This window comes from Saccopteryx leptura, chromosome 6 (genome assembly GCF_036850995.1).
Source record: "Saccopteryx leptura isolate mSacLep1 chromosome 6, mSacLep1_pri_phased_curated, whole genome shotgun sequence".
In the NCBI taxonomy this organism is placed as follows: Eukaryota; Metazoa; Chordata; class Mammalia; order Chiroptera; family Emballonuridae; genus Saccopteryx; species Saccopteryx leptura.
In genome coordinates this window covers 67,169,719-67,190,097 of record NC_089508.1, presented here as the reverse complement: position 1 = coordinate 67,190,097, position 20,379 = coordinate 67,169,719, and the positions used below count along the sequence as shown (strand labels likewise).

Below are 20,379 nucleotides of genomic sequence, written 5' to 3'. Positions count from 1 at the left end.
AGAATAGAAACTGCCAGATGCCTATCAGAAATTCACTCAATCACATCTCATCTAAAAATAAAAGCCAAGTACACTTTTTCTTTTTTTGGCATATATTTACAATATAAATACTAATTTGTTTTCAAAGTACATATTCTTTTAACAATTTGCAAAAATTATCTAGCATGGGACAGCCATTTAATGTAAAGTCTCTGTAGTGGTGATTAAGGAAAAATAGAACTGTTTTGAGAATAAGGATTCTAGAAAGAATATGAATGAGCATGATAATCTGAACTTGCAAGGGGAATGTGAAGCAGCTTAGACCACAATGCACTGCCAATACAGAATGTGAGAGGACTACGATGTGAGACAGCAACCTGAAGGGGGTGTTGGAGAAACTAAACCTGGGCGATACAAAAAGTACACATGCTTGCATAGTGCATTTATCTTAAAGAAGCTCAATACTTCATTCTCGTTTTCAGTAACTTAAATGAATAGTACTTAAAACACATCACACAAAATTAAAGACTTGTGCATATATTTCAGATTTCAACATTAATGTTAAAAATACATAGTATGATTTTACATAGGATTTGTGCTACATTAGAACACTAACGACAAACATCACTTGAGTATTAAGGAAAACATTAAATATTAAATAACTGAGAAATAAAATGTGTAAACACTAATCTAAAGGGGGTTTTGCTATTGCAACATGTCCCATGAAGTGGTTTCAACAGTACAAAAGGGCTTAGGACATGAGTGTTTCCAGTCTACTTGGAATATGTGGATCTCGTTCCAGGAATCCTTTAATAAAAACTGGTCCAGGAGAACAGGAGAGGAGCCACTCTCCTGGTGGTTAATTTGGTACACTCCGTTCTATGCTAATTTTTACTTTGAAACTTGGGTAGTGAGTGAATACTTTGTCACTCCTTATCAACATCTTGGTGAAAATTGAGGGTTTATTGGCGATTCAGTGTAAGATTTGAGTTCATATGCAGCACCGCTATCAACTTCCATTGACTTTCTAGAGAAGAGAAGCCGTACATCTCTGTGGAGGTAGATCTTCCCAGATTTAGAACTCTGGAACCTGAATAAACAAACAAAAAGTGCATCAGCGAGGGCAGTGGTTGGCAAACTCATTAGTCAACAGAGCCAGATACCAACAGTACAACGACTGAAATTTCTTTTGAGAGCCAAATTTTTTAAACTTAAACTATATAGGTAGGTACATTCCTTATCGAGGTAGCACCTGCACATGGTATTTTGTGGAAGAGCCACACTCAAGGGGCCAAAGAGCTGCAGTTTGCCAACCAGGGAGCTAAGGAATGAGGCTTTAAGACAAAATAAAACCCCTGAACAATTAGTCTTCCTGCCTTTATTAAGTTAATAGTAACTTTTTTTTTTTTTTTTTCGTTTTTCTGAAGCTGGAAACAGGGAGAGACAGTCAGACAGACTCCCGCATGTGCCTGACCGGAATCCACCTGGCACGCCCACCAGGGGCGATGCTCTGCCCACCAGGGGGCAATGCTCTGCCCATCCTGGGCGTGGCCACGTTGCGACCAGAGCCACTCCAGCGCCTGAGGCAGAGGCCACAGAGCCATCCCCAGCTCCTGGGCCATCTTTGCTCCAATGGAGCCTCCGCTGCGGGAGGGGAAGAGAGAGACAGAGAGGAAAGCGCGGCGGAGGGGTGGAGAAGCAAATGGGCGCTTCTCCTGTGTGCCCTGGCCGGGAATCGAACCCGGGTCCTCCGCACGCTAGGCCGACGCTCTACCGCTGAGCCAACTGGCCAGGGCTAATAGTAACTTTTTAACAAGGTGTTTAAACTCTTACATTGCCAAAATATGTGCTATTTAAGTGCCTTTCCCTTAACTATTCCCTAAACACTTTATACTCCACTTTCCCTCGTACAATGCCGGAGATACTTCCTTCTGTAAATCTGCACATACACTCCTACCTTTTACCCCTGACACGACATCCCATGCACCTTTCTGCACCTCCAGTGTCGTTTCAGTTCGCATCACCCAATTACACTACATCGGGCTTTGCAGCTCTAGCATCTTCTAGCCACATAGATTGATCCATTTCATAACAACTTGCCCTTCCACAATTTTGAGTACATTAAAAATGATTCCAGCCTGACCAGGCGATGGTGCAGTGGATAGAGCGTCAAACTGGGATGCAGAAGACCCAGGTTCGAGACCCCGAGGTCGCCAGCTTGAGCGCAGGCTCATCTGGTTTGAGCAAAATAAAAAGCTCACTAGCTTGAGCCCAGGGTCGCTGGCTTGAGCAATGGGTTACTCCGTCTGCTGTAGCCCCACAGTCAAGGCACATATGAGAAAGCAATCAATGAACAACTAAGGTGTCGCAACAAAAAACTGATGATTGATGCTTCTCATCTCTCTCCGTTCCTGTCTGTCTGTCCCTATCTATCCCTCTCTCTGACACTCTCTGTCTCTGTAAAAAAAAATAAAATTTTAAAGAAAATGATTCCACACTTGAAAAGCTGCCACAGAAAATAATCAAGTTTTGAGGACATTCACAGGATGAGAGAGGACTGCTATCATCAGTAGTGGCTAGCTAAATAAAACCTCATCATCATTAGAAATCATTTAAAATGTTAGTAGTGAAATGAAAACTGGTTATCAAAACTGTATATGGAATCATTTCTATCCCTTCCTAATTAATATTTATAGCATAACACAGGAGATTGGAATCTTTAATCATATAAACTTATCTGGCAGATAGTCAAACACAGCTTTTGCTGCTAATTTCTCTGGTTTTCTTTGCATACTAGAAATATGCTCTGGGTTTGTGGTTTTTATTCTTAAATTAACTAAGAAATCTGGTGATTAGATATATACATTAGAGCAGACCTCTGACTGTCTCACTTTTCTCTCTGAAGTTTCTCATTATTTAATTTCTTTTTTTATTCATTTTAGAGAGGAGAGGGAGAGACAGAGAGAGAGAGAGAGAGAGAGAGAGGAGAAACAGAGAGAGAGAAGGGGGGAGGAGCTGGAAGCATCAACTCCCATATGTGCCTTGACCAGGCAAGCCCAGGGTTTCGAACCGGCGACCTCAGCATTTCCAGGTCGACGCTTTATCCACTGCGCCACCACAGGTCAGGCAGTTTTTCATTATTTCAATCTGATGGAGAACATGGTGAGCTTCAGGAACTGTGCCATACTTTGCAAAGGTTTCTTCAGAGCATATAAAGTATCTAATCATTATGTAGGGATTATAAAAGCTGGTGTAGTTAATTTTTACTTTGGTAAATGTTGGTTACATATGGCTATGGTTGTTAAAAACTTCAAGAGGAATGACATCAAATGAAGTTTAAAGAGAGTTGAATCTTTTCCTAGATTGGGCCAGGCGCTATTCTTATAGTCTGCTATTTCATACTGTTTCTCTTTTAAGTCTTCCAAGTTGCGGGAGTGGGTGGTGGTGGAGGAGGGTACAGAGGGGATAATGGTGATGGGTGAGAACTTGACTTGGGGTGGTGAACACGCACAGTACAGTGTACAGATGATGTGGTGTAGAATTGTGCATCTGAAACCTGCATAACTCTGTTAACCAGTCTCTCCCCAATAAATTCAATAAAAAAGAAAAAGAAAAGCTTTATTGTTTCACATTAATCTAAAAAGAAAATTTTCCAAGTCAGTTTTGGTATATTTTGCATTCCCACAATTTGCACATTTCCCATATGTAGAAAGTTGGGTTTAAATACATTGTGCTGGTTCAAAATGTCCTTAGGTTGCAGAACATCAGCCAGAAGACCCCAAGATAAGAGTACCAATTGAGCAGTGCTATGGGGCAACCAATTAACCTAATAGACGTTTTCAAGTATGGGACTTAAATGTACAGCTGACTTCTGATTCACTCTAGATCACCAAAAGACCAAATTATTAAAAGATAGTGGGTGGTCACCATCAGTAATAGATCAAAGAGGTCCTCTGCCAGGGCCCTGGATGAAAGATGCCTCCTTCTGATGAAGAGGACTCATGGAGTAAGGAACTGAACTCAGGCATGGCCTGTGGTGGCGCAGTGGATAAAGCATCCACCTGGAATGCTGAGGTCGCCGGTTCCAAACTGCAGGCTTGCCCAGTTAAGGAACATACAAAAAGCAATTACTATAAGTTGATGCTTGCCACTCCTCCCTCTGCCTTTCTTTCTCTCTATCCTCTCTCTAAAATCAAGAAATAAATCTAAAAAAATAAAACAAAAATTAAGGTGAATTACTGTCACTGATGTAATTAAGGATTTACTTATGAATGGAATCAGAAAAATATTAGGAATAGAGTTACAAGCAAAAGGCTATTGAGCTCTCTCTCCACCAGTAGACTTGCTCATTAATACTGACAGGTGGACTAGGATTTCAGGTCTGAAAAATTTAGGATACTGGCTACTTGGACTTCAAGGGCATCCAAGTGGCATCTTACAACCTATGGCTGTGAGCTGTCTAGTAAAAGTTAGATGAAAAGATATTTCTAATGCAACCACTAAATATAAGCTCTATGAGAACAGAGATTTTTTTTTTTTTTTTTACAGAGACAGAGAGAGAGTCAGAGAGAGGGATAGACAGGGACAGACAGACAGGAACAGAGAGATGAGAAGCATCAATCATTAGTTTTTTGTTGCGTATTGTGACACCTTAGTTGTTCATTGATTGCTTTCTCATATGTGCCTTGACCGTGGGGCTACAGCAGACCGAGTAACCCATTGCTGGAGCCAGCGACCTTGGGTCCAAGCTGGTGAGTTTTGCTCAAACCAGATGAGCCCGCGCTCAAGCTGGTGACCTTGGGGTCTCGAACCTGGGTCCTCAGCATCCCAGTCCGACGCTCTATCCACTGCGCCACCGCCTGGTCAGGCGAGAACAGAGAATTTTTTCACAGCTGTTTCCTAGTACCCAGAAGCATGTTTAATACAAATATTCATGGCAAGAATGAATGAAGGTTAAGAACTTTCCTAATACAGCAGCACTAGCCATGTGTGGCTACTGAACACCTGAAATATGGCCAGCTGAAATGGAATTGTGCTTTTTAGTGAAAAATACATACTTGACTTTAAGTATTCAGTACAAATAATAAAGAATGTAAATATCTCATTCATATTTATATTTATAATAAATCATATAAAATATATGTATCATTTCTTTTTAAATTTTTTTTTTTTTTTCCTGAAGCTGGAAACGGGGAGAGACAGTCAGACAGACTCCCGCATGCGCCCGACTGGGATCCACCCGGCACACCCACCAGGGGCGATGCTCTGCCGCAACCAGAGCCACTCTAGCGCCTGGGGCAGAGGCCAAGGAGCCATCCCCAGCACCCGGGCCATCTTTGCTCCAATGGAGCCTTGGCTGAGGGAGGGGAAGAGAGAGACAGAGAGGAAGGGGGGGGGGTGGAGAAGCAAATGGGCGCTTCTCCTATGTGCCCTGGCCGGGAATCGAACCCGGGTCCCCCGCACACCAGGCCGACGCTCTAGGGCCTCTTTTTAATATTTTTAATGTAAGTACTAGAAAATAAAGAACTACATATATGGCTCATTATAATTCTATTAGACAGTACTGGTTTAGAAAATGTGTCTCACTGCCCCAAATGTACCAGCATTTGTTTTGATAAATTATTTTAAAACATTTTTCCATTGATTTAAGAAAGGAAAAGAAGGAGGGAGGGAGAGAAGGAAAGAGGGAGAAAGAGAAAAAGAGAGAGGCGGAGGAAGAGAGAAGCATCAACTAGCTGTTCCACTTAGTTGTGCACTCATTCGTAGTACCCTGACCAGGAATTGAACCCGGGACCTCTTTGTGCCAGGACAACCCTTTCTCCACTGAGTCACCTGGCAAGGGCCTGACATAAATTAGTTTAAAAAAATTAGAGTTCTTCTAAAGCAGTGGTAGTCAACCTGGTCCCTACCGCCCCCTAGTGGGCGTTCCAGCTTTCATGGTGAGCGGTAGCGGAGCAACCAAAGTATAAATAAAAAGATAGATTTAACTATAGGAAGTTGTTTTATAAAGATTTATTCTGCCAAACTTAGCGAAAATCTGACATAAAGTACTTGGTAATTATTATTATATACTTTAACTTGCTGTAACTCTGCTTTATAAATTTTATCAAGTAAAGTTACTTTCCTACTTTATAAATCACCATTACTGTGGAACCAGTGGGCGGTTAGAAAATTTTACTACTAACAGAGATACAAAAGTGGGCGGTAGGTATCAAAAGGTTGACTACCCCTGTTCTAAAGTAACATTTTTATTTTCAATTCAAACATTACCTCAGATGTATGAGGTAGCGTAATAACCGTTCTTCTGAATGTCGGATGTTCTCTTTATTAACACTTCTCTTCATTTCTTGTTTAACCGGTACAGAAAAAGTTCTTTGTCGTAGGAATGTCTGATGATTGGCTGGCATATTTCGCAAGTCATATATCACAACAAACATCTTCACCACAGTCTTATTAGGATTAAATAAGGTCTGAAGAAACAATATAGAAATTACTTTTAAAAAATGGTGATTTGCTGATTTGACTCAAAATGGTTGTGCCAACAATAAACTATATTTTTAAATAATAAATTAATCCAATTAATTCCAGTGGATATAATTCAGTTTTGAGGACTAAAGTTTATGACATTTCAGAGGTTTATAAGCTGATACATATTACTTTAAAAACTGGTTCAATTTATCTTTTTATTTACCAATAAAAAATCCTAGAACAAATCAAAATCTTTAGTCACAAGTTTCATATTAATAATAGACAATACATAACTTTTACTCCTTGTTCATAGTTTAGCTTCATTAAAGTACAGCAACTGCAAATTTCTCAAAGTAGAATATTAATTTTCCTCACATTTTAATAGTGAGCAAATAGAATTCTTAAAAACAAAACTTAGTAAAATAAGAGACTTTTTCTTACTGAGATATTTCCAAGTTTAGAAAACAAAGTTCATTATTAGGTACAAAGTAGGCTAAATAAAACTTCATGTTCTCATATCATAGTTAGATTCATTTCAAAAACTGCAGTGACACTTTTTAAAATTATCAATATCATGAATATACTAAAATATGTATTTAAATTCAATTGATACTTGGCTATAAATAATCAAAGGAATAGTACTTTTAAAAAGACTGACTTATAAACAAAACCCCAAGCTGCTGATCTGACTTTAACCAAATTACCAACACATCAATAGGTAACTTGGTGCCCATACTTTCTGAAGCTCATCCGTGGCACTGGACATCACTCACTGAATCAAAATGAGAAATATATCAATATTATGATCCAATTTGTTAAAACTAGTGAGTCTTAAGATTAAGGCTAATATATTCAACAAACCACACAACTAGCAAGTCAGAAGTTCAAACCATGTTCATATGTAATTAAACTATGTAAGAAATTAAATTTCATATTTAAAATTAACCATTAAAGCTGGCAGTCCTCAAATAAGAGATGAATGTGCTGCCTTTGTGTTTCTGCCTCATTATCATGACAAATGATAGCTAGCCTTCCAGTGACTCACTTTCACACAGCCAGAGGCAAGAGAACAGATTATCACCCTTTTAGATCAAAATTTCCAGTCAACATAAAAATTCTACTTTACTATGTAGTGATTCTTCCTCAGTAAAACTTACATGAATGTGTGTGTGTGTGTGTGTGTGTGTGTGTGTATATATATATATATATATATATATATATATATATATATATAACTGCATAGTCCTGTTTCATTCCTGCATGATATTCAAAAAACATATGTGTAGACTCCTTTGCTGTACTAGAACAAAGGTGATGAATAAAAGTGGCCTATGAACACTGACCACACTGAAACCAAAGGTCATCAAAAGGCTTGTTGAGCCCTGGACAGTGGTTCAGTGGACAGAGCATTGGCCCAGTGTATGGACATCCTGGGTTCAATTCCTGGTCAGGGCATACAGGAGAAATGACCATCTGTTTCTCCCCCTATCACCCCCTCTTTCCCTCTTCCCCTCCCAAAGCTAGTGGCTCGATTGGTTCAAGTGTAGCCCAGGTGCTAAGAATAGCTCCACTGGAGCATATTGGGCCTTGGGTACTAAAAATAGCTCAGTACTCCAGCATCAGGCCCAGATAGGGTTTCCAGGTGGGTTGGGGTGCATGCAAAAGTCTGCCTCACTATCTCTCCTCCTCTCACCTAAATAAATAATAAAAAGCTTGTTGAATTATACCAGATCCTAAGTGTGAGGGACTCACTAGACCTTCCTTATTTTATTTTATTTTTAATTTCAGCTTTATTTAGGTATAATTGACAAATATCTGTGAGACTCTTTTTAGTCTGCAAGAGCCAACTCTGGAATAGATAAGACTTCTGGGCTTTCAAGATGATCCTGGATCTGACCTAGGGATGAACTCAGTGGCAAAGTGGCCTTGATATCAAATAACTCTTCTGAGAACCATAGACCAAGGACGATGAAGGACTGCACTGGGCTAGAAGAGATCTCAGTTTGAATCCAAACAAGATCAACACCTAGACCAAAAGGAAGCATGCTTTCTCTGCCTTGTTATCTGTCACACTACATTGTGTATAACCACCTCATTAGATCAATGTAGAAATTATTAACCTAAGGATAATAGAATTTTGTTTCCCAAGTTTTCCTGCCAAGGAAATACTAATATTTGGGTTCTCCTTTTGAATAGGTTGATCTCAATCTGGCTTACTATTTTAAATAGAAGGCATAGGAAAGGCTAGGTTCTAATTATAAATAGAAAATAGCTTCTATTTAAGTTATGTAAACTGTCATATACTATTTTTCTAATGAATTCACCTTGATTAGCTTATTAATGCTTTACTTTTTTGAAGGTCCCCAAATGGTCATTCCTGGGGCAGAGCAGGGAAACTCCAAACAAAGCTGCAGCCGCACTGTTACTTACCAGAGCTGTCGCAGCAGCAGTAGCAGGAGAAAGGGCTAAGTTCTATATGTGTGTGAGAGAATGATTATTGCAATTGTAGGCTAGAAAACACATACCACTTGTATTGTTCCTGAAGGAGGTACTCGATAACCCCTTTTACCAAGGGACTCTAAAGTAATCACACCCTTGAAATAAAAGAAGACAAATTGAGTACAAATTGATGCATATGTATATAAAAGACTAAAATAATAATAAATCATTTAATTACTAAAGTCTCTGAATTCTATTTGTATAAAAAAACATTAACATTGCATTAACAGAGATACAATCTATGAGTATGAAATAGTGAGGTCCCACTGGTATGAAAACAATTTACTGTTCTACCTGGAGATGTTGCAATAAATAATATATAATAGCAAATATATAAAAAATAACAAATATATCAAATAAATATCAATTATATAACACCACACTGCATGACATGTCTAAGATATAGAAGAAGGTCCTTAACTAAAAAGGATAAAGGGAGATGATAGAATTATTCCCTTGTATCATGTGGGTGGAGGCAAATGAAGAAGCAAGATAATTTATTGGTCTTTAGACATATGAAACGTCAGGCAGGTGGAAGGATCTAAGTCTTGGCTAAAAATGAAGTCAATTCTTCGGTCATATGGGTTAGAGACAGACTAGTGTCATCAATATCATCTGTGAACTTTTTAGAAATGCAGAATTTCTGGCTTCTTTCCAGACTTACCAAATCAAATCTTCACTTTAAGATTTCCCAGATGATATCATACATGCATTAAAATTTGAGAGGTCATGGCTGTACTATATAACATTGTTTCTCTGAGAAAAATGTTCTAATCATTGCAACAGTCCAAAATTGGGAAAGAAGTATAAATTAAAACAAGGGAAGCTTTGAAAGTGTGAAAATTTCTAGATAACCAGGATGACCAAAAGATGACAGGTGGTGACTGTGATACTTAATGCTCGAATAGCTTTAAGAAAAGAATGCTGCCCTGGCCGGTTGGCTCAGCGGTAGAGCATCAGCCTAGCGTGCGGAGGACCCGGATTCGATTCCCGGCCAGGGCACACAGGAGAAGCGCCCATTTGCTTCTCCACCCCTCCGCCGCGCTTTCCTCTCTGTCTCTCTCTTCCCCTCCCGCAGCCAAGGCTCCATTGGAGCAAAGATGGCCCGGGCGCTGGGGATGGCTCTGTGGCCTCTGCCCCAGGCGCTAGAGTGGCTCTGGTCGCAACATGGCGACGCCCAGGATGGGCAGAGCATCGCCCCCCTGGTGGGCAGAGCGTCGCCCCATGGTGGGCGTGCCAGGTGGATCCCAGTCGGGCGCATGCGGGAGTCTGTCTGACTGTCTCTCCCTGTTTCCAGCTTCAGAAAAATGAAAAAAAAAAAAAGAAAGAAAAGAAAAGAATGCTGCCTTGGCGGGAAAGCATCGACCCTGAAGCACAGGGGTTACAGTTCGATTCCCAGTTGGAGCACATAAGAAACATATCAATGTTCCTTTCTCTCTCACTAAAATCAGTTAGGGGGGGGGGGGGCCCTGGCTGGTTGGCTCAGCGGTAGAGTGTAGGCCTGGCACGTGGAAGTCCCGGGTTTGATTCCCAGCCAGGGCACACAGGAGAAGCGCCCATTTGTTTCTCCACCCCTCCCCCTCTCCTTTCTCTTTGTCTCTCTCTTCCCCTTCTGCAGCCAAGGCTCCATTGGAGCAAAGTTGGCCCGAGCACTGAGGATGGCTCCATGGCCTCTGCCTTAGGCGCTAGAATGGCTCTGGTTGCAGCAGAGCAACACCCCAGGGACGGAACATTGTCCCCTGGTGGGCATGCCAGGTGGATCACAGTTGGGCACATGCAGGAGTCTGTCTATCTGCCACCTACCACTTCTCACTTCGGGGGAAAAAATAAAAAAGAAAAGAATGCTGATTCATTTGTTTTAACTGCGCTAATAGTTTTGAGTAATTAGAATAATTGCATACTCTATATTTCATACTCCATCATTTTATGTTGTGCATGCAAAAACATGCCAACCTTATGGAAAAGTAAATATAAAACAGGAGTATCCTATCAGACAATATCTGTGTGTTTGAAAGACAGGCCAGGGCAGAGGTGGGTATAAAGGAGTGGACGGAGGTAAAAAGGAAAAAAAAAAAAAGACTCTAATATGAAAATATCCCAAACTCCAAGTGAACAGCACTTGACATCATACTGTTAAATTAGTATGTTAATATTGGGAAATGTTCATGAAAATAGCACTGAAAAATATACTGCTCAGAAAAATTAGGGGATATTTTGCCTGACCAGGCGGTGGCGCAGTGGATAGAGCGTCGGACTGGGATGCAGAGGACCCAGGTTCGAGACCCAGAGGTCGCCAGCTTGAGCGTGGGCTCATCTGGTTTGAGGAAAAGCCCACCAGCTTGAACCCAAGGTCGCTGGCTCCAGCAAGGGGTTACTCGGTCTGCTGAAGGCCCGGTCAAGGCACGTATGAGAGAGCCATCAATGAACAACTAAGGTGTTGCAATGCGCAATGAAAAACTAATGATTGATGCTTCTCATCTCTCTCTGTCCCTATCTATCCCTCTCTCTGACTCTCTCTCTGTCTCTGTAAAAAATAAATAAATACAAATTTTAAAAAAAAATGAAAAAGAAAAATTAGGGGATATTTCAAAATGAACATGAAGTGATAAAAAAAAGCAGTATTTGATTTTTTTTTAATTAAACAAGACCATCAGAAAAGCAATGACAAGTCAAAGAAAGTTGTTCAATTATGCAAATGAGATGCAAAACCAACTTCTATTTCATTGGTGAAAATGCACTGTACAAAAAATTGTAAGTACTGGGGTATCTGCACATTACCTGATCCCCTAATTTTTGTGAGCAGTGTATGATTATATCTTGACTAATATGACTTATCGTATGGTCATTTATGAAAATAGTGTATCAACAAACTGCATTCCAAATCCAAAAGAGCAATGAAGCTTTAAACACTTTCCCTCTTAGAACTCTCTCTATAAAAAAATGGTATGGTATATACTGCCCCTCTTCTTCCTTGTTCCAGAAAGAAAAAGTAAAAAATATATAAATAATAGCTACCTTTAATAATCACATGGCTAGAGGCAATACATTACTGTTTACCCTCCCCTAAATATATAAAGAAAAAGTGGTGAGGCAAAAACTACTATCAAGCCTGTATTTATTTCCTTTAATATATACAATTATAATAGTTTTCAGAACATGATAATAGTAACTAAATGAATTTATAAAGAAAGAATGTAGATTTAAAAAAAACCAACAACCTCCCTGGCCGGTTAGCTCAGTGGTAGAGCGTCAGCCTGGCGTGCGGGAATCCCGGGTTCGATTCCCAGCCGGGGCACACAGGAGAAGCGCCCATCTGCTTTTCCACCCCTCCCCCTCTCCTTTCTCTCTCTCTCTCTCTCTTCCCTTCCCGCAGCCAAGGCTCCATTGGAGCAAAGATGGCCCGGGCACTGAGGATGGCTCCATGGCCTCTGCCTCAGGCGCTAGAATGGCTCTGGTTGCAACAGAGCGACACCCCGGATGGGCAGAGCATCGCCCCCTGGTGGGCGTGCCGGGTGGATCCCGGTCGGGTGCATGAGGGAGTCTGTCTGACTGCCTACCCGTTTCCAACTTCAGAAAAATACAAAAAAAACCCCAACAAAAACAAACAAACAAAAAAAACCAACCTTAAAGTTTAAGGCAACATTTTACAATTTCTAAGCAATGGAAGATCAGTATGGCATGGGCAAAGTAGAAATTAGAAAGGAATTGAGGAATTAATTTGGATTACTATTATTATTATTTTAATAGGTCAGTGCATCAATATTTTATGGTAGAAAATATTACTATACTTCTGGCATTTTAGCATGGAATAGAAAAGATAAACTAAATTGGGTCAAATCTCACAGAAAAACTTATATTCAAATTATTGTGAAATAGAGAATACACAAAGCTAAGTAAAACATAAATTTACCTTAATCTGGTTACTTACAAAGAGAAGAAATAATATATGGCCCTGTTAATATTATGATAATGCAAGTTATACCATGAATTTGCTACTGTCACACCTGCTTTTTAGACCTTTTTGCTTGGTTTCACCATTAACAGTTTCTAAACTGTGAAAATTTGTCATATTATACAACACTTGAACAATATTCTTACCACTGACACCCACTGGAGAGAGAGATTACAGACTTTGAGTTAATGTTTAAGGAATTATTTAATAAAAAGTCCCATACCATTTCTACACCACAAAGACAGAATTTTCTGTGCTAAAATTTTGCCTTTGTGAGTCATTTGTGTAATTTGTAATGAGAGGTTCCAAGGTTATTTATTAGAGTAATGTTGGTCAAATAAGTTTGTAAATATGATATATATATAGGTTTGCTTGCTTATAGTTTGCACTGGGTGTGGGGGACACGCTGTAAGCAGGCAGGATTGTTATACCCTAAGGCAGGGGTCCCCAAACTGCAGCCCCCTGAGGCCATTTATCTGGCCCCCACCGCACTTCTGGAAGGGGCACCTCTTTGATTGGTGCTCAGTGAGAGGAGCACAGGATGCGGATGCTCCTGGAGTTCTGTATGTGGCGGCGTCGCTCGCATACAGTACTACTTCCAGTGATGCGGCATACACACGTCACGGCTCCGGAAGTGCATCATATCACTTGTTACAGCTAGCAGTGACAAATATGGAACTGGACATTGACCATCTCATTAGCCAAAAGCAGGCCCATAGTTTCCATTGAAATACTGGTCAGTTTGTTGATTTAAATTTACTTGTTCTTTATTTTAAATATTGTATTTGTTCCCGTTTTGTTTTTTTACTTTAAAATATGATATATGTAGTGTGCATAGGGATTTGTTCATAGTTTTTTTTATAGTCTGGCCCTCCAACGGTCTGAGGGTCAGTGAACTGGCCCCCTGTGTAAAAAGTTTGGGGATCCCTGCCCTAAGGCTTAGGTTTTTCTTTTTTGTTTTTTTCTTCTGTATTTTTCTGAAGCCGGAAACGGGGAGAGACAGTCAGACAGACTCCCGCATGTACCAGGGGGCGATACTCTGCCCCTCCGGGCGTCGCTCTGTTGCGACCAGAGCCACTCTAGCGCCTGGGGCAGAGGCCGAGGAGCCATCCTCAGCGCCCGGGCCATCCTTGCTCCAGTGGAGCCTCGGCTGTGGGAGGGGAAGAGAGAGAGAGAGAGGAAGGAGAGGGGGAGGGGTGGAGAAGCAGATGGGCGCTTCTCCTGTGTGCCCTGGCCAGGAATCGAACCCGGGACTTCTGCACGCCAGGCCGACGCTTTACCACTGAGCTAACCGGCCAGGGCCCTAAGGCTTAGTTTTAAGACAGTCTTTCCCACCCTAAGTGACTTTGTATCAGAGACGTCCTTGTTTGTATATTGGATTAATGGTTTTGATTTCTATACTATAAAATGGGGCAGACCCGAACTTGCTCTCTCGGTTCCAGAGATTAGCATTAGAGAGGAGAGCAGAGAAAGGCCACGTGGAGGAGAGGAGTAGCAGCCAAGATGGTGGAGGGCTGAAGGAGAAGCCAGTTTGTGCAGAGAGGAGGAGATGGGGAACAGACGTAAATAAGGCTGGAGAGCTAGAAACCTTTGATTCTAGGAAACTCGGATAAGTCAGTGGCTTTGGGAGCCCTGAATGGAAAGGGAAGTGTTTTCTCACTGTGGGTATTTCTTGCTCACCGGGTGCAAGCTAGGATTAAAGCTAATGGCCCACCAGTTCTTGGCTCTGTTGTTTCATTACCATCTGTTCGAATCAAATGTGAACTTGCACTGGCCAGATGGCTCTGATGGTGGCCGTAGATACTGGCTTACAAGTAACAAACAGGAGTTCCATGTCTCACCTCTGCTGCTCTGTGATATGTATTATCTTATCAAAACATGATCAGTACTTTGAAAACAGATGGAATTACCAATATATAAATAAGATTCCCTGAAGAACAAGAATAATTTTATTAATTTACAGTAGGAGAGATTTGTGGTATAAATTTAGACTGCATCATTTGTAAAGGAAACCCATTTCTAACAAGTAAACTAACAAAAAAAATTACATAATGGAAAGTTTACTGAAGAACGTTATCAGAAAAATGTAAATCAGAGATTCTGTAAGAATAGACTAAATCTGTTTAAAACTTTTTCTAGTATCTATTCAAAATCTATAAGCACTTATGTGTGCCTTCTGGCAAAGTGACAAAATCCTTTATCTCCTAATCCTTCACTTTCTAGACATCATCCAAGGTCAAGGATTAATGCTATTTTGGTTTTTTAAAGCACAGTTCAAATGACCTCTTGCTCATGAATTTCACTCAAAGATATTTATTTGAGCTGATTTTCAGCAAATTCACTTTTATCATATCTCTGCGCTCTGTACACTATAGACAGATTACAGTATTTTAGACCTTATCTTCTAGTTCTCTATCACTGTGTGCAAGTAGAATATGTGAAACTGATAAGACTTCTTGACGTTCTGTTAAAGCAAAAGGGAAACTTCACAGTTATAGTCTAACATTGTAAGCATTCTAGTATGGTAACATTTTTATCCTGATATTGAACTTATCTCAATGGTACTTTCCATTATATTAATTATCCAAAATTAGTTATTTTTCTCAAAATTATACTGGAAAAGTAGATGCCTCTTTCTATGGTAAATAGAAATTTATATGAATAACAGATGGCGTATGTGATAACGGGCATGTTTGTAAAGGAGTAGGCCTCATTTTTCATAATAACCAATGTTGGGCATCATCATCATTATGATTATGACCCACAAGTGTAAATATTAATAAGAAAAAAGTTTTGGATAAATGAGCTGACACCTCTATGTTTTTACTACTAAAGTATGAAACGCTGACCAGGATCTTGATAAAATTTTCACCACCAGAGAATGGTGCCGCAGGGGTCCCCAAACTTTTTATACAGGGGGCCAGTTCACTGTCCCTCAGACCGTTGGGGGGCCAACATACAGTGCTCTTCTCACTGACCACCAGTGAAAGAGGTGCCCCTTTCCGGAAGCGCGGCGGGAGCTATATAAATGGTTTCAGGGGGCCACATGCGGCCCACGGGCCGTAGTTTGGGGATGCCTGGAAGGCTTCCTTGAGCAAACTGGACCGATAATGAGTATCATTTTTGCATTGAAGATATATTTTATCCTCAGTCCACTGGAATAAAAATGGGAGAGATGAAATCATAGGATTGTAAGGCTCAAAACTGCTAATTCCCATTAGCTACCTTACTCTCCAGTAAAACATCAGTATGCAATCAAAAATAACATTCTTAAGAACCCTAGGATTAGAATAAGATGGTCCAAAGACAAATCAAACAGGAGAAAGTGGATAAAAGGGCCTTACAAAAACCTTAGGTTAAAACCAAATCTTTGCCTAACCTCTACTGAGATGAGGATCACATGTGAAGGCAACCCTGTGGGAGCAGACTGCACAGAAAGTGTTTGAGAATGTGTGTGAACTCAGCAAGACATGGAATTATACTGTCACTAAACAAATTTTTATCATTTTTTCAAATCACATAGAAACAAGTAAATTTTCAGCACCACTGTCATATGCAAAAGAAGATTTCTACAGTTAGGGCTAGCTCAGAAAGAAGTTGTGAGGTAACACTTTGTTTGGTATCTTAGTCTATTCAGCCTTCAATTTTCTCTTAGGAAATACTTTGTATTTTCAAGCACTGCATCAAAGCAGCCCTCAGTCTCCTTAAACTTAAAGAAATTTGTCATTAAGTTGGTTGATTTTAGCAGAAAAAGACAACTTGAAAAACACTTGCCATGTAAGGAGAGGGAGCATTATCATCTGAAACACTGTAGAATGACACTTCAACAGGGAGAACCAAATGCGTGGGGCAGAAAACACCACTGGCCCCGACCTCGGCAGTGAAGCCGTCCACAGTGCCGAGGGGGTCGAAGCGATGGTTCAAGACAGATTCCTGGAAGACAAGACAATTTGTAAGGCATACATTTAAACAGTTAACAAATTCATTTTCTATTTAAAGAAATATTGTATTTCCCCAGGCATAAGACACTCCCATGTAGAAGATGACACCTTAATTTTGGGGCCCGAAATTTGAAAAAAAAATTACATAAAGTTATTGAACTCAAGTTTTATTCATCATAAAATTCATACAACTCCCCATCACTGTCAAACTCCCATCCATTAGCTTGTCCTCATCTGTGTCTGATGTTGAATCACTGTCTTCATGTATTGCTTCGTCTTCAGTTCCATCTATGGCATTTGAAATGCCACACTTCCACAACCACTGTATAAGACACTACCAGTTTTTAGACACCAACTTTTTCAGAAAAAAGGTGTCTTATACATGGGGAAATACGGTACATTACTATGCCTTCTGGCAGTATATCAGTGGTTGTTGCCACTGCCAAGCCCTCATTTCAGATGTTCATTTGACCTGAAATTAACCCCCCCCCCAAATCTTCTACCATTCTATAAAGTTTGGCTTCCTCTCACTATTCCAACCCATGCTGAACTAGCCTGGACATTCACCATAAAACCTAATGTTTTTAGTTATTAACTAAATAACAATAACTATTAATTAGTTATCAAATAATCATTTAATATGCTATTCTTATTTCTGTAAATAAAATATACTCTACCAGAGCAGGTACACGATCATAAATTTTGTTATCCCTCACAGAGCCTATTCATGGTGCTAGCTACAAAGAAGCATTTGAAAACTTGTTATTAGATCATATACAAAAATTCCCATCAATAGAGAAAGCCAAGCACTTATAAATTTAACCAACAAATAAGTGCTTCTGAAAAAAAAATGTTGGTGTGTGTGACATAAATTTTATTGTTTAATTAGAAAAACTTAGAGGTACAAATAGTACTTCCCAAGCTCACCTGTTGAGATAACCATTTTAACGATTCAGTGTTTATCTTTCCAGGTATCAGAAATGTATTAAATTTTTTACAAGCACTCTTCCATATGTATATATCTACACACATATACATGTATATATAATAAAATGTGAATAGCATTTGTTTATTCAGTAATTCTTTGAACAGGAACTCTGTAAGGCCTTATTAGTCCAATAGTCTGTGTACTCGAAATCTGAAAAAGTCCCCTGGTCAAACAGATAGACCAGGAGACCCATTTTGCAGCAACCTTCTCTGTCTCCCTCCTGCCCTGCAATCAATCCAATCCATAACCTAGTGATCCACCCTCTCAGTGTTTGGGCTTAGCTCTCTCCCCTACCACCACTAACTAACCTCACTCAGACCCTTATCACCACTCCTCTGAACAAGTGCAACATTTTCTAAGTAGTCTTTCCATCTCCAGCATATCCTCTGTATTAATGACAAAGTCGTCTTTTTTCATTTTTCTTAAATGTCTTACACTCGCCAGGTTAAAAATTGTGTTTCTGATATCTGTGGGATGAAGTCAGATCTTCACAGCATGGCATGTAAGTCCCCCGTACCTTTCTAGCCTCATCCCTCCCCACCTGCAGAGACTTATGCTCCAGTTCCGGTTGATGCTTTCCAACAACTCCATGCTCTTTAACTACATACTTGTGCTTTGTATATGTAGTTCCCTCTGTCTAGAATCCCTTGCTACTACCCACACTAATTTACCTGGCAAATTCCCATTTATCTTTTGTAGCCAAGCTCAAGTGACAGTTCCTCAGTAAAGCTTTCCCTAATCCCTTAGTAGAGAGTGGGTGTATGAGGACTGAAGAAAGTTCTATTACAATGCTAATTACTTGAGCCTAAACATCATTGACATATCCATCTTTTTCAGTAGACTGTAAACTTCTCTAAGGCAGAAACTTTATCATTTAGCTTTGTCTTCCTAACACATAGTACAACACATAGTAGGTACTCAATAAATGTTTCTTTAAGAAAAATATTCTACAGATGTAAAAAATAGGATGAGCACAGCACACACAAAAAAGCTTATGGAAAAGGCAAATGACTCATAATAGTTTCTGACTTTATTTAGACTTTTGTGACTTTAAATTAATATGCTAGCATGAATTCTAGGCCCTACTTAGTACAAAGCAGTAAAATAAAATACAGATAAACTAAAAAATAAAATTCTATCTATTTGTAGATGACACAAACATCTATCTAAAATATCTCCCAAAAATCTAAAAATTAATTAATAAACAAGTTGAGAAAGGTGATTATATATGTATATGTACACATATATTCATGTATACACATATACATATATAGATACACACATATAAAATCACTCATATGATATGTCTAAGATCTGCATGCTGAAAAGTTCAAAACACTGATGAAAGAAATAAAAAAATAGCTAAATAAGTGTAGAGCTATACTGTGCGTCAAAAGATTTAATATTAGCCTGACCAGGCAGTGGTGCAGTGGATAGAACTTCAATGTTGGGATGCTGATAGACCAGGTTCAAAACCCCGAAGTCACCCGCTTGTGCTCAGGCTCATCTAGTTTGAGCATGGGATCATAGACATAACCCCATGGTCACTGGCTTGAACAAAGGGTCACTGGCTCAGTTAGAGCCCACTGGTCAAGGCACAAATGAGAAAGCAATCAATGAACAACTAAGACACCACAACTATGAGTTGATGCTTCTCATTTCTCTCCCTTTCTGCCTGTCTGTCCCCCCCCCTTCACTCTAGCTAAAAAAAAAAAAAAGATTTAATATTCATAAGATGAGCTCTATCAATACAATCCAAACAAAATTCAGCAGGCTGTTTTTATAGATACAAACAAGTGAATTCTAAAGTTTGTATCAGGGGTAGTCAACCTTTTTATACCTACCGCCCACTTTTGTATCTCTGTCAGTAGTAAAATTTTCTAACCACCCACTGGTTCCACAGTAATGGTGATTTATAAAGTAGGGAAGTAACTTTATAAAATTTATAAGCAGAGTTACAGCAAGTTAAAGCATATAATAATAATTACTTACCAAGTACTTTATGTTGAATTTTCACTAAGTTTGGCAGAATAAATCTTTATAAAACAACGTCCTATAGTTAAATCTATCTTTTTATTTATACTTTGGTTGCTCCGCTACCACCCACTATGAAAGCGGGAATGCCCACTAGTGGGCAGGAGGGACCAGGTTGACCAGCACTGCAAAAGTGAGCAGTTTTTATAAAAAGGTTCGCCATCATGGGTCTAACCACTATGCTATATACCTGAAACTAATACAAAATAATGTTAAATGTAAACTGTAACTGAAAAATAAAATTTAAAAAAGGAGTCTACCCAGGTGGTGGTACAGTGGATAGAGCATCAACCTGGAATGCCGAGGACCCAGGTTCAAATTCCCGAGGTCACCAGCTTGAGTGCATGTCACGGCGACAGTGAACTACTTGGAGACCAAATGATAAGCTCTGAGGAGCCAAGGGGAGACAACAGCCCCAGTCAGCAGACTGAAGGAATGAAGCCCTGTCCCCAGCCTTACTCAGATATTTATTAGCCAGTACAAATAACCCAGGAAGCAGACAGAAAAGGTTTTCAGGG

At 39.8% G+C, this 20,379-nt stretch overlaps 1 protein-coding gene across 6 annotated transcripts in view; it reads right to left on the bottom strand.

The window, feature by feature from the left end:
* Positions 1 to 500: 500 nt before the first annotated feature.
* The window catches only part of ATOSA (atos homolog A), a 111,688-nt gene continuing 91,809 nt past the window's right edge, over positions 501 to 20,379 (bottom strand). For 5 of the 6 annotated variants that reach the window (XM_066387970.1, XM_066387969.1, XM_066387968.1 and 2 more), the window contains 4 exons: positions 16,673 to 16,831; positions 8,973 to 9,041; positions 6,250 to 6,449; positions 501 to 1,069 (listed from right to left, as the gene is read on the bottom strand). In XM_066387970.1, coding sequence (XP_066244067.1) covers positions 916 to 1,069; positions 6,250 to 6,449; positions 8,973 to 9,041; positions 16,673 to 16,831 — 582 coding nt within the window. In that variant the 3' untranslated portion in view covers positions 501 to 915. Of the gene's footprint in view, positions 1,070 to 6,249; positions 6,450 to 8,877; positions 9,042 to 16,672; positions 16,832 to 20,379 lie in introns of those variants that run through there. The other variant, XR_010751992.1, reaches the window with a different exon arrangement.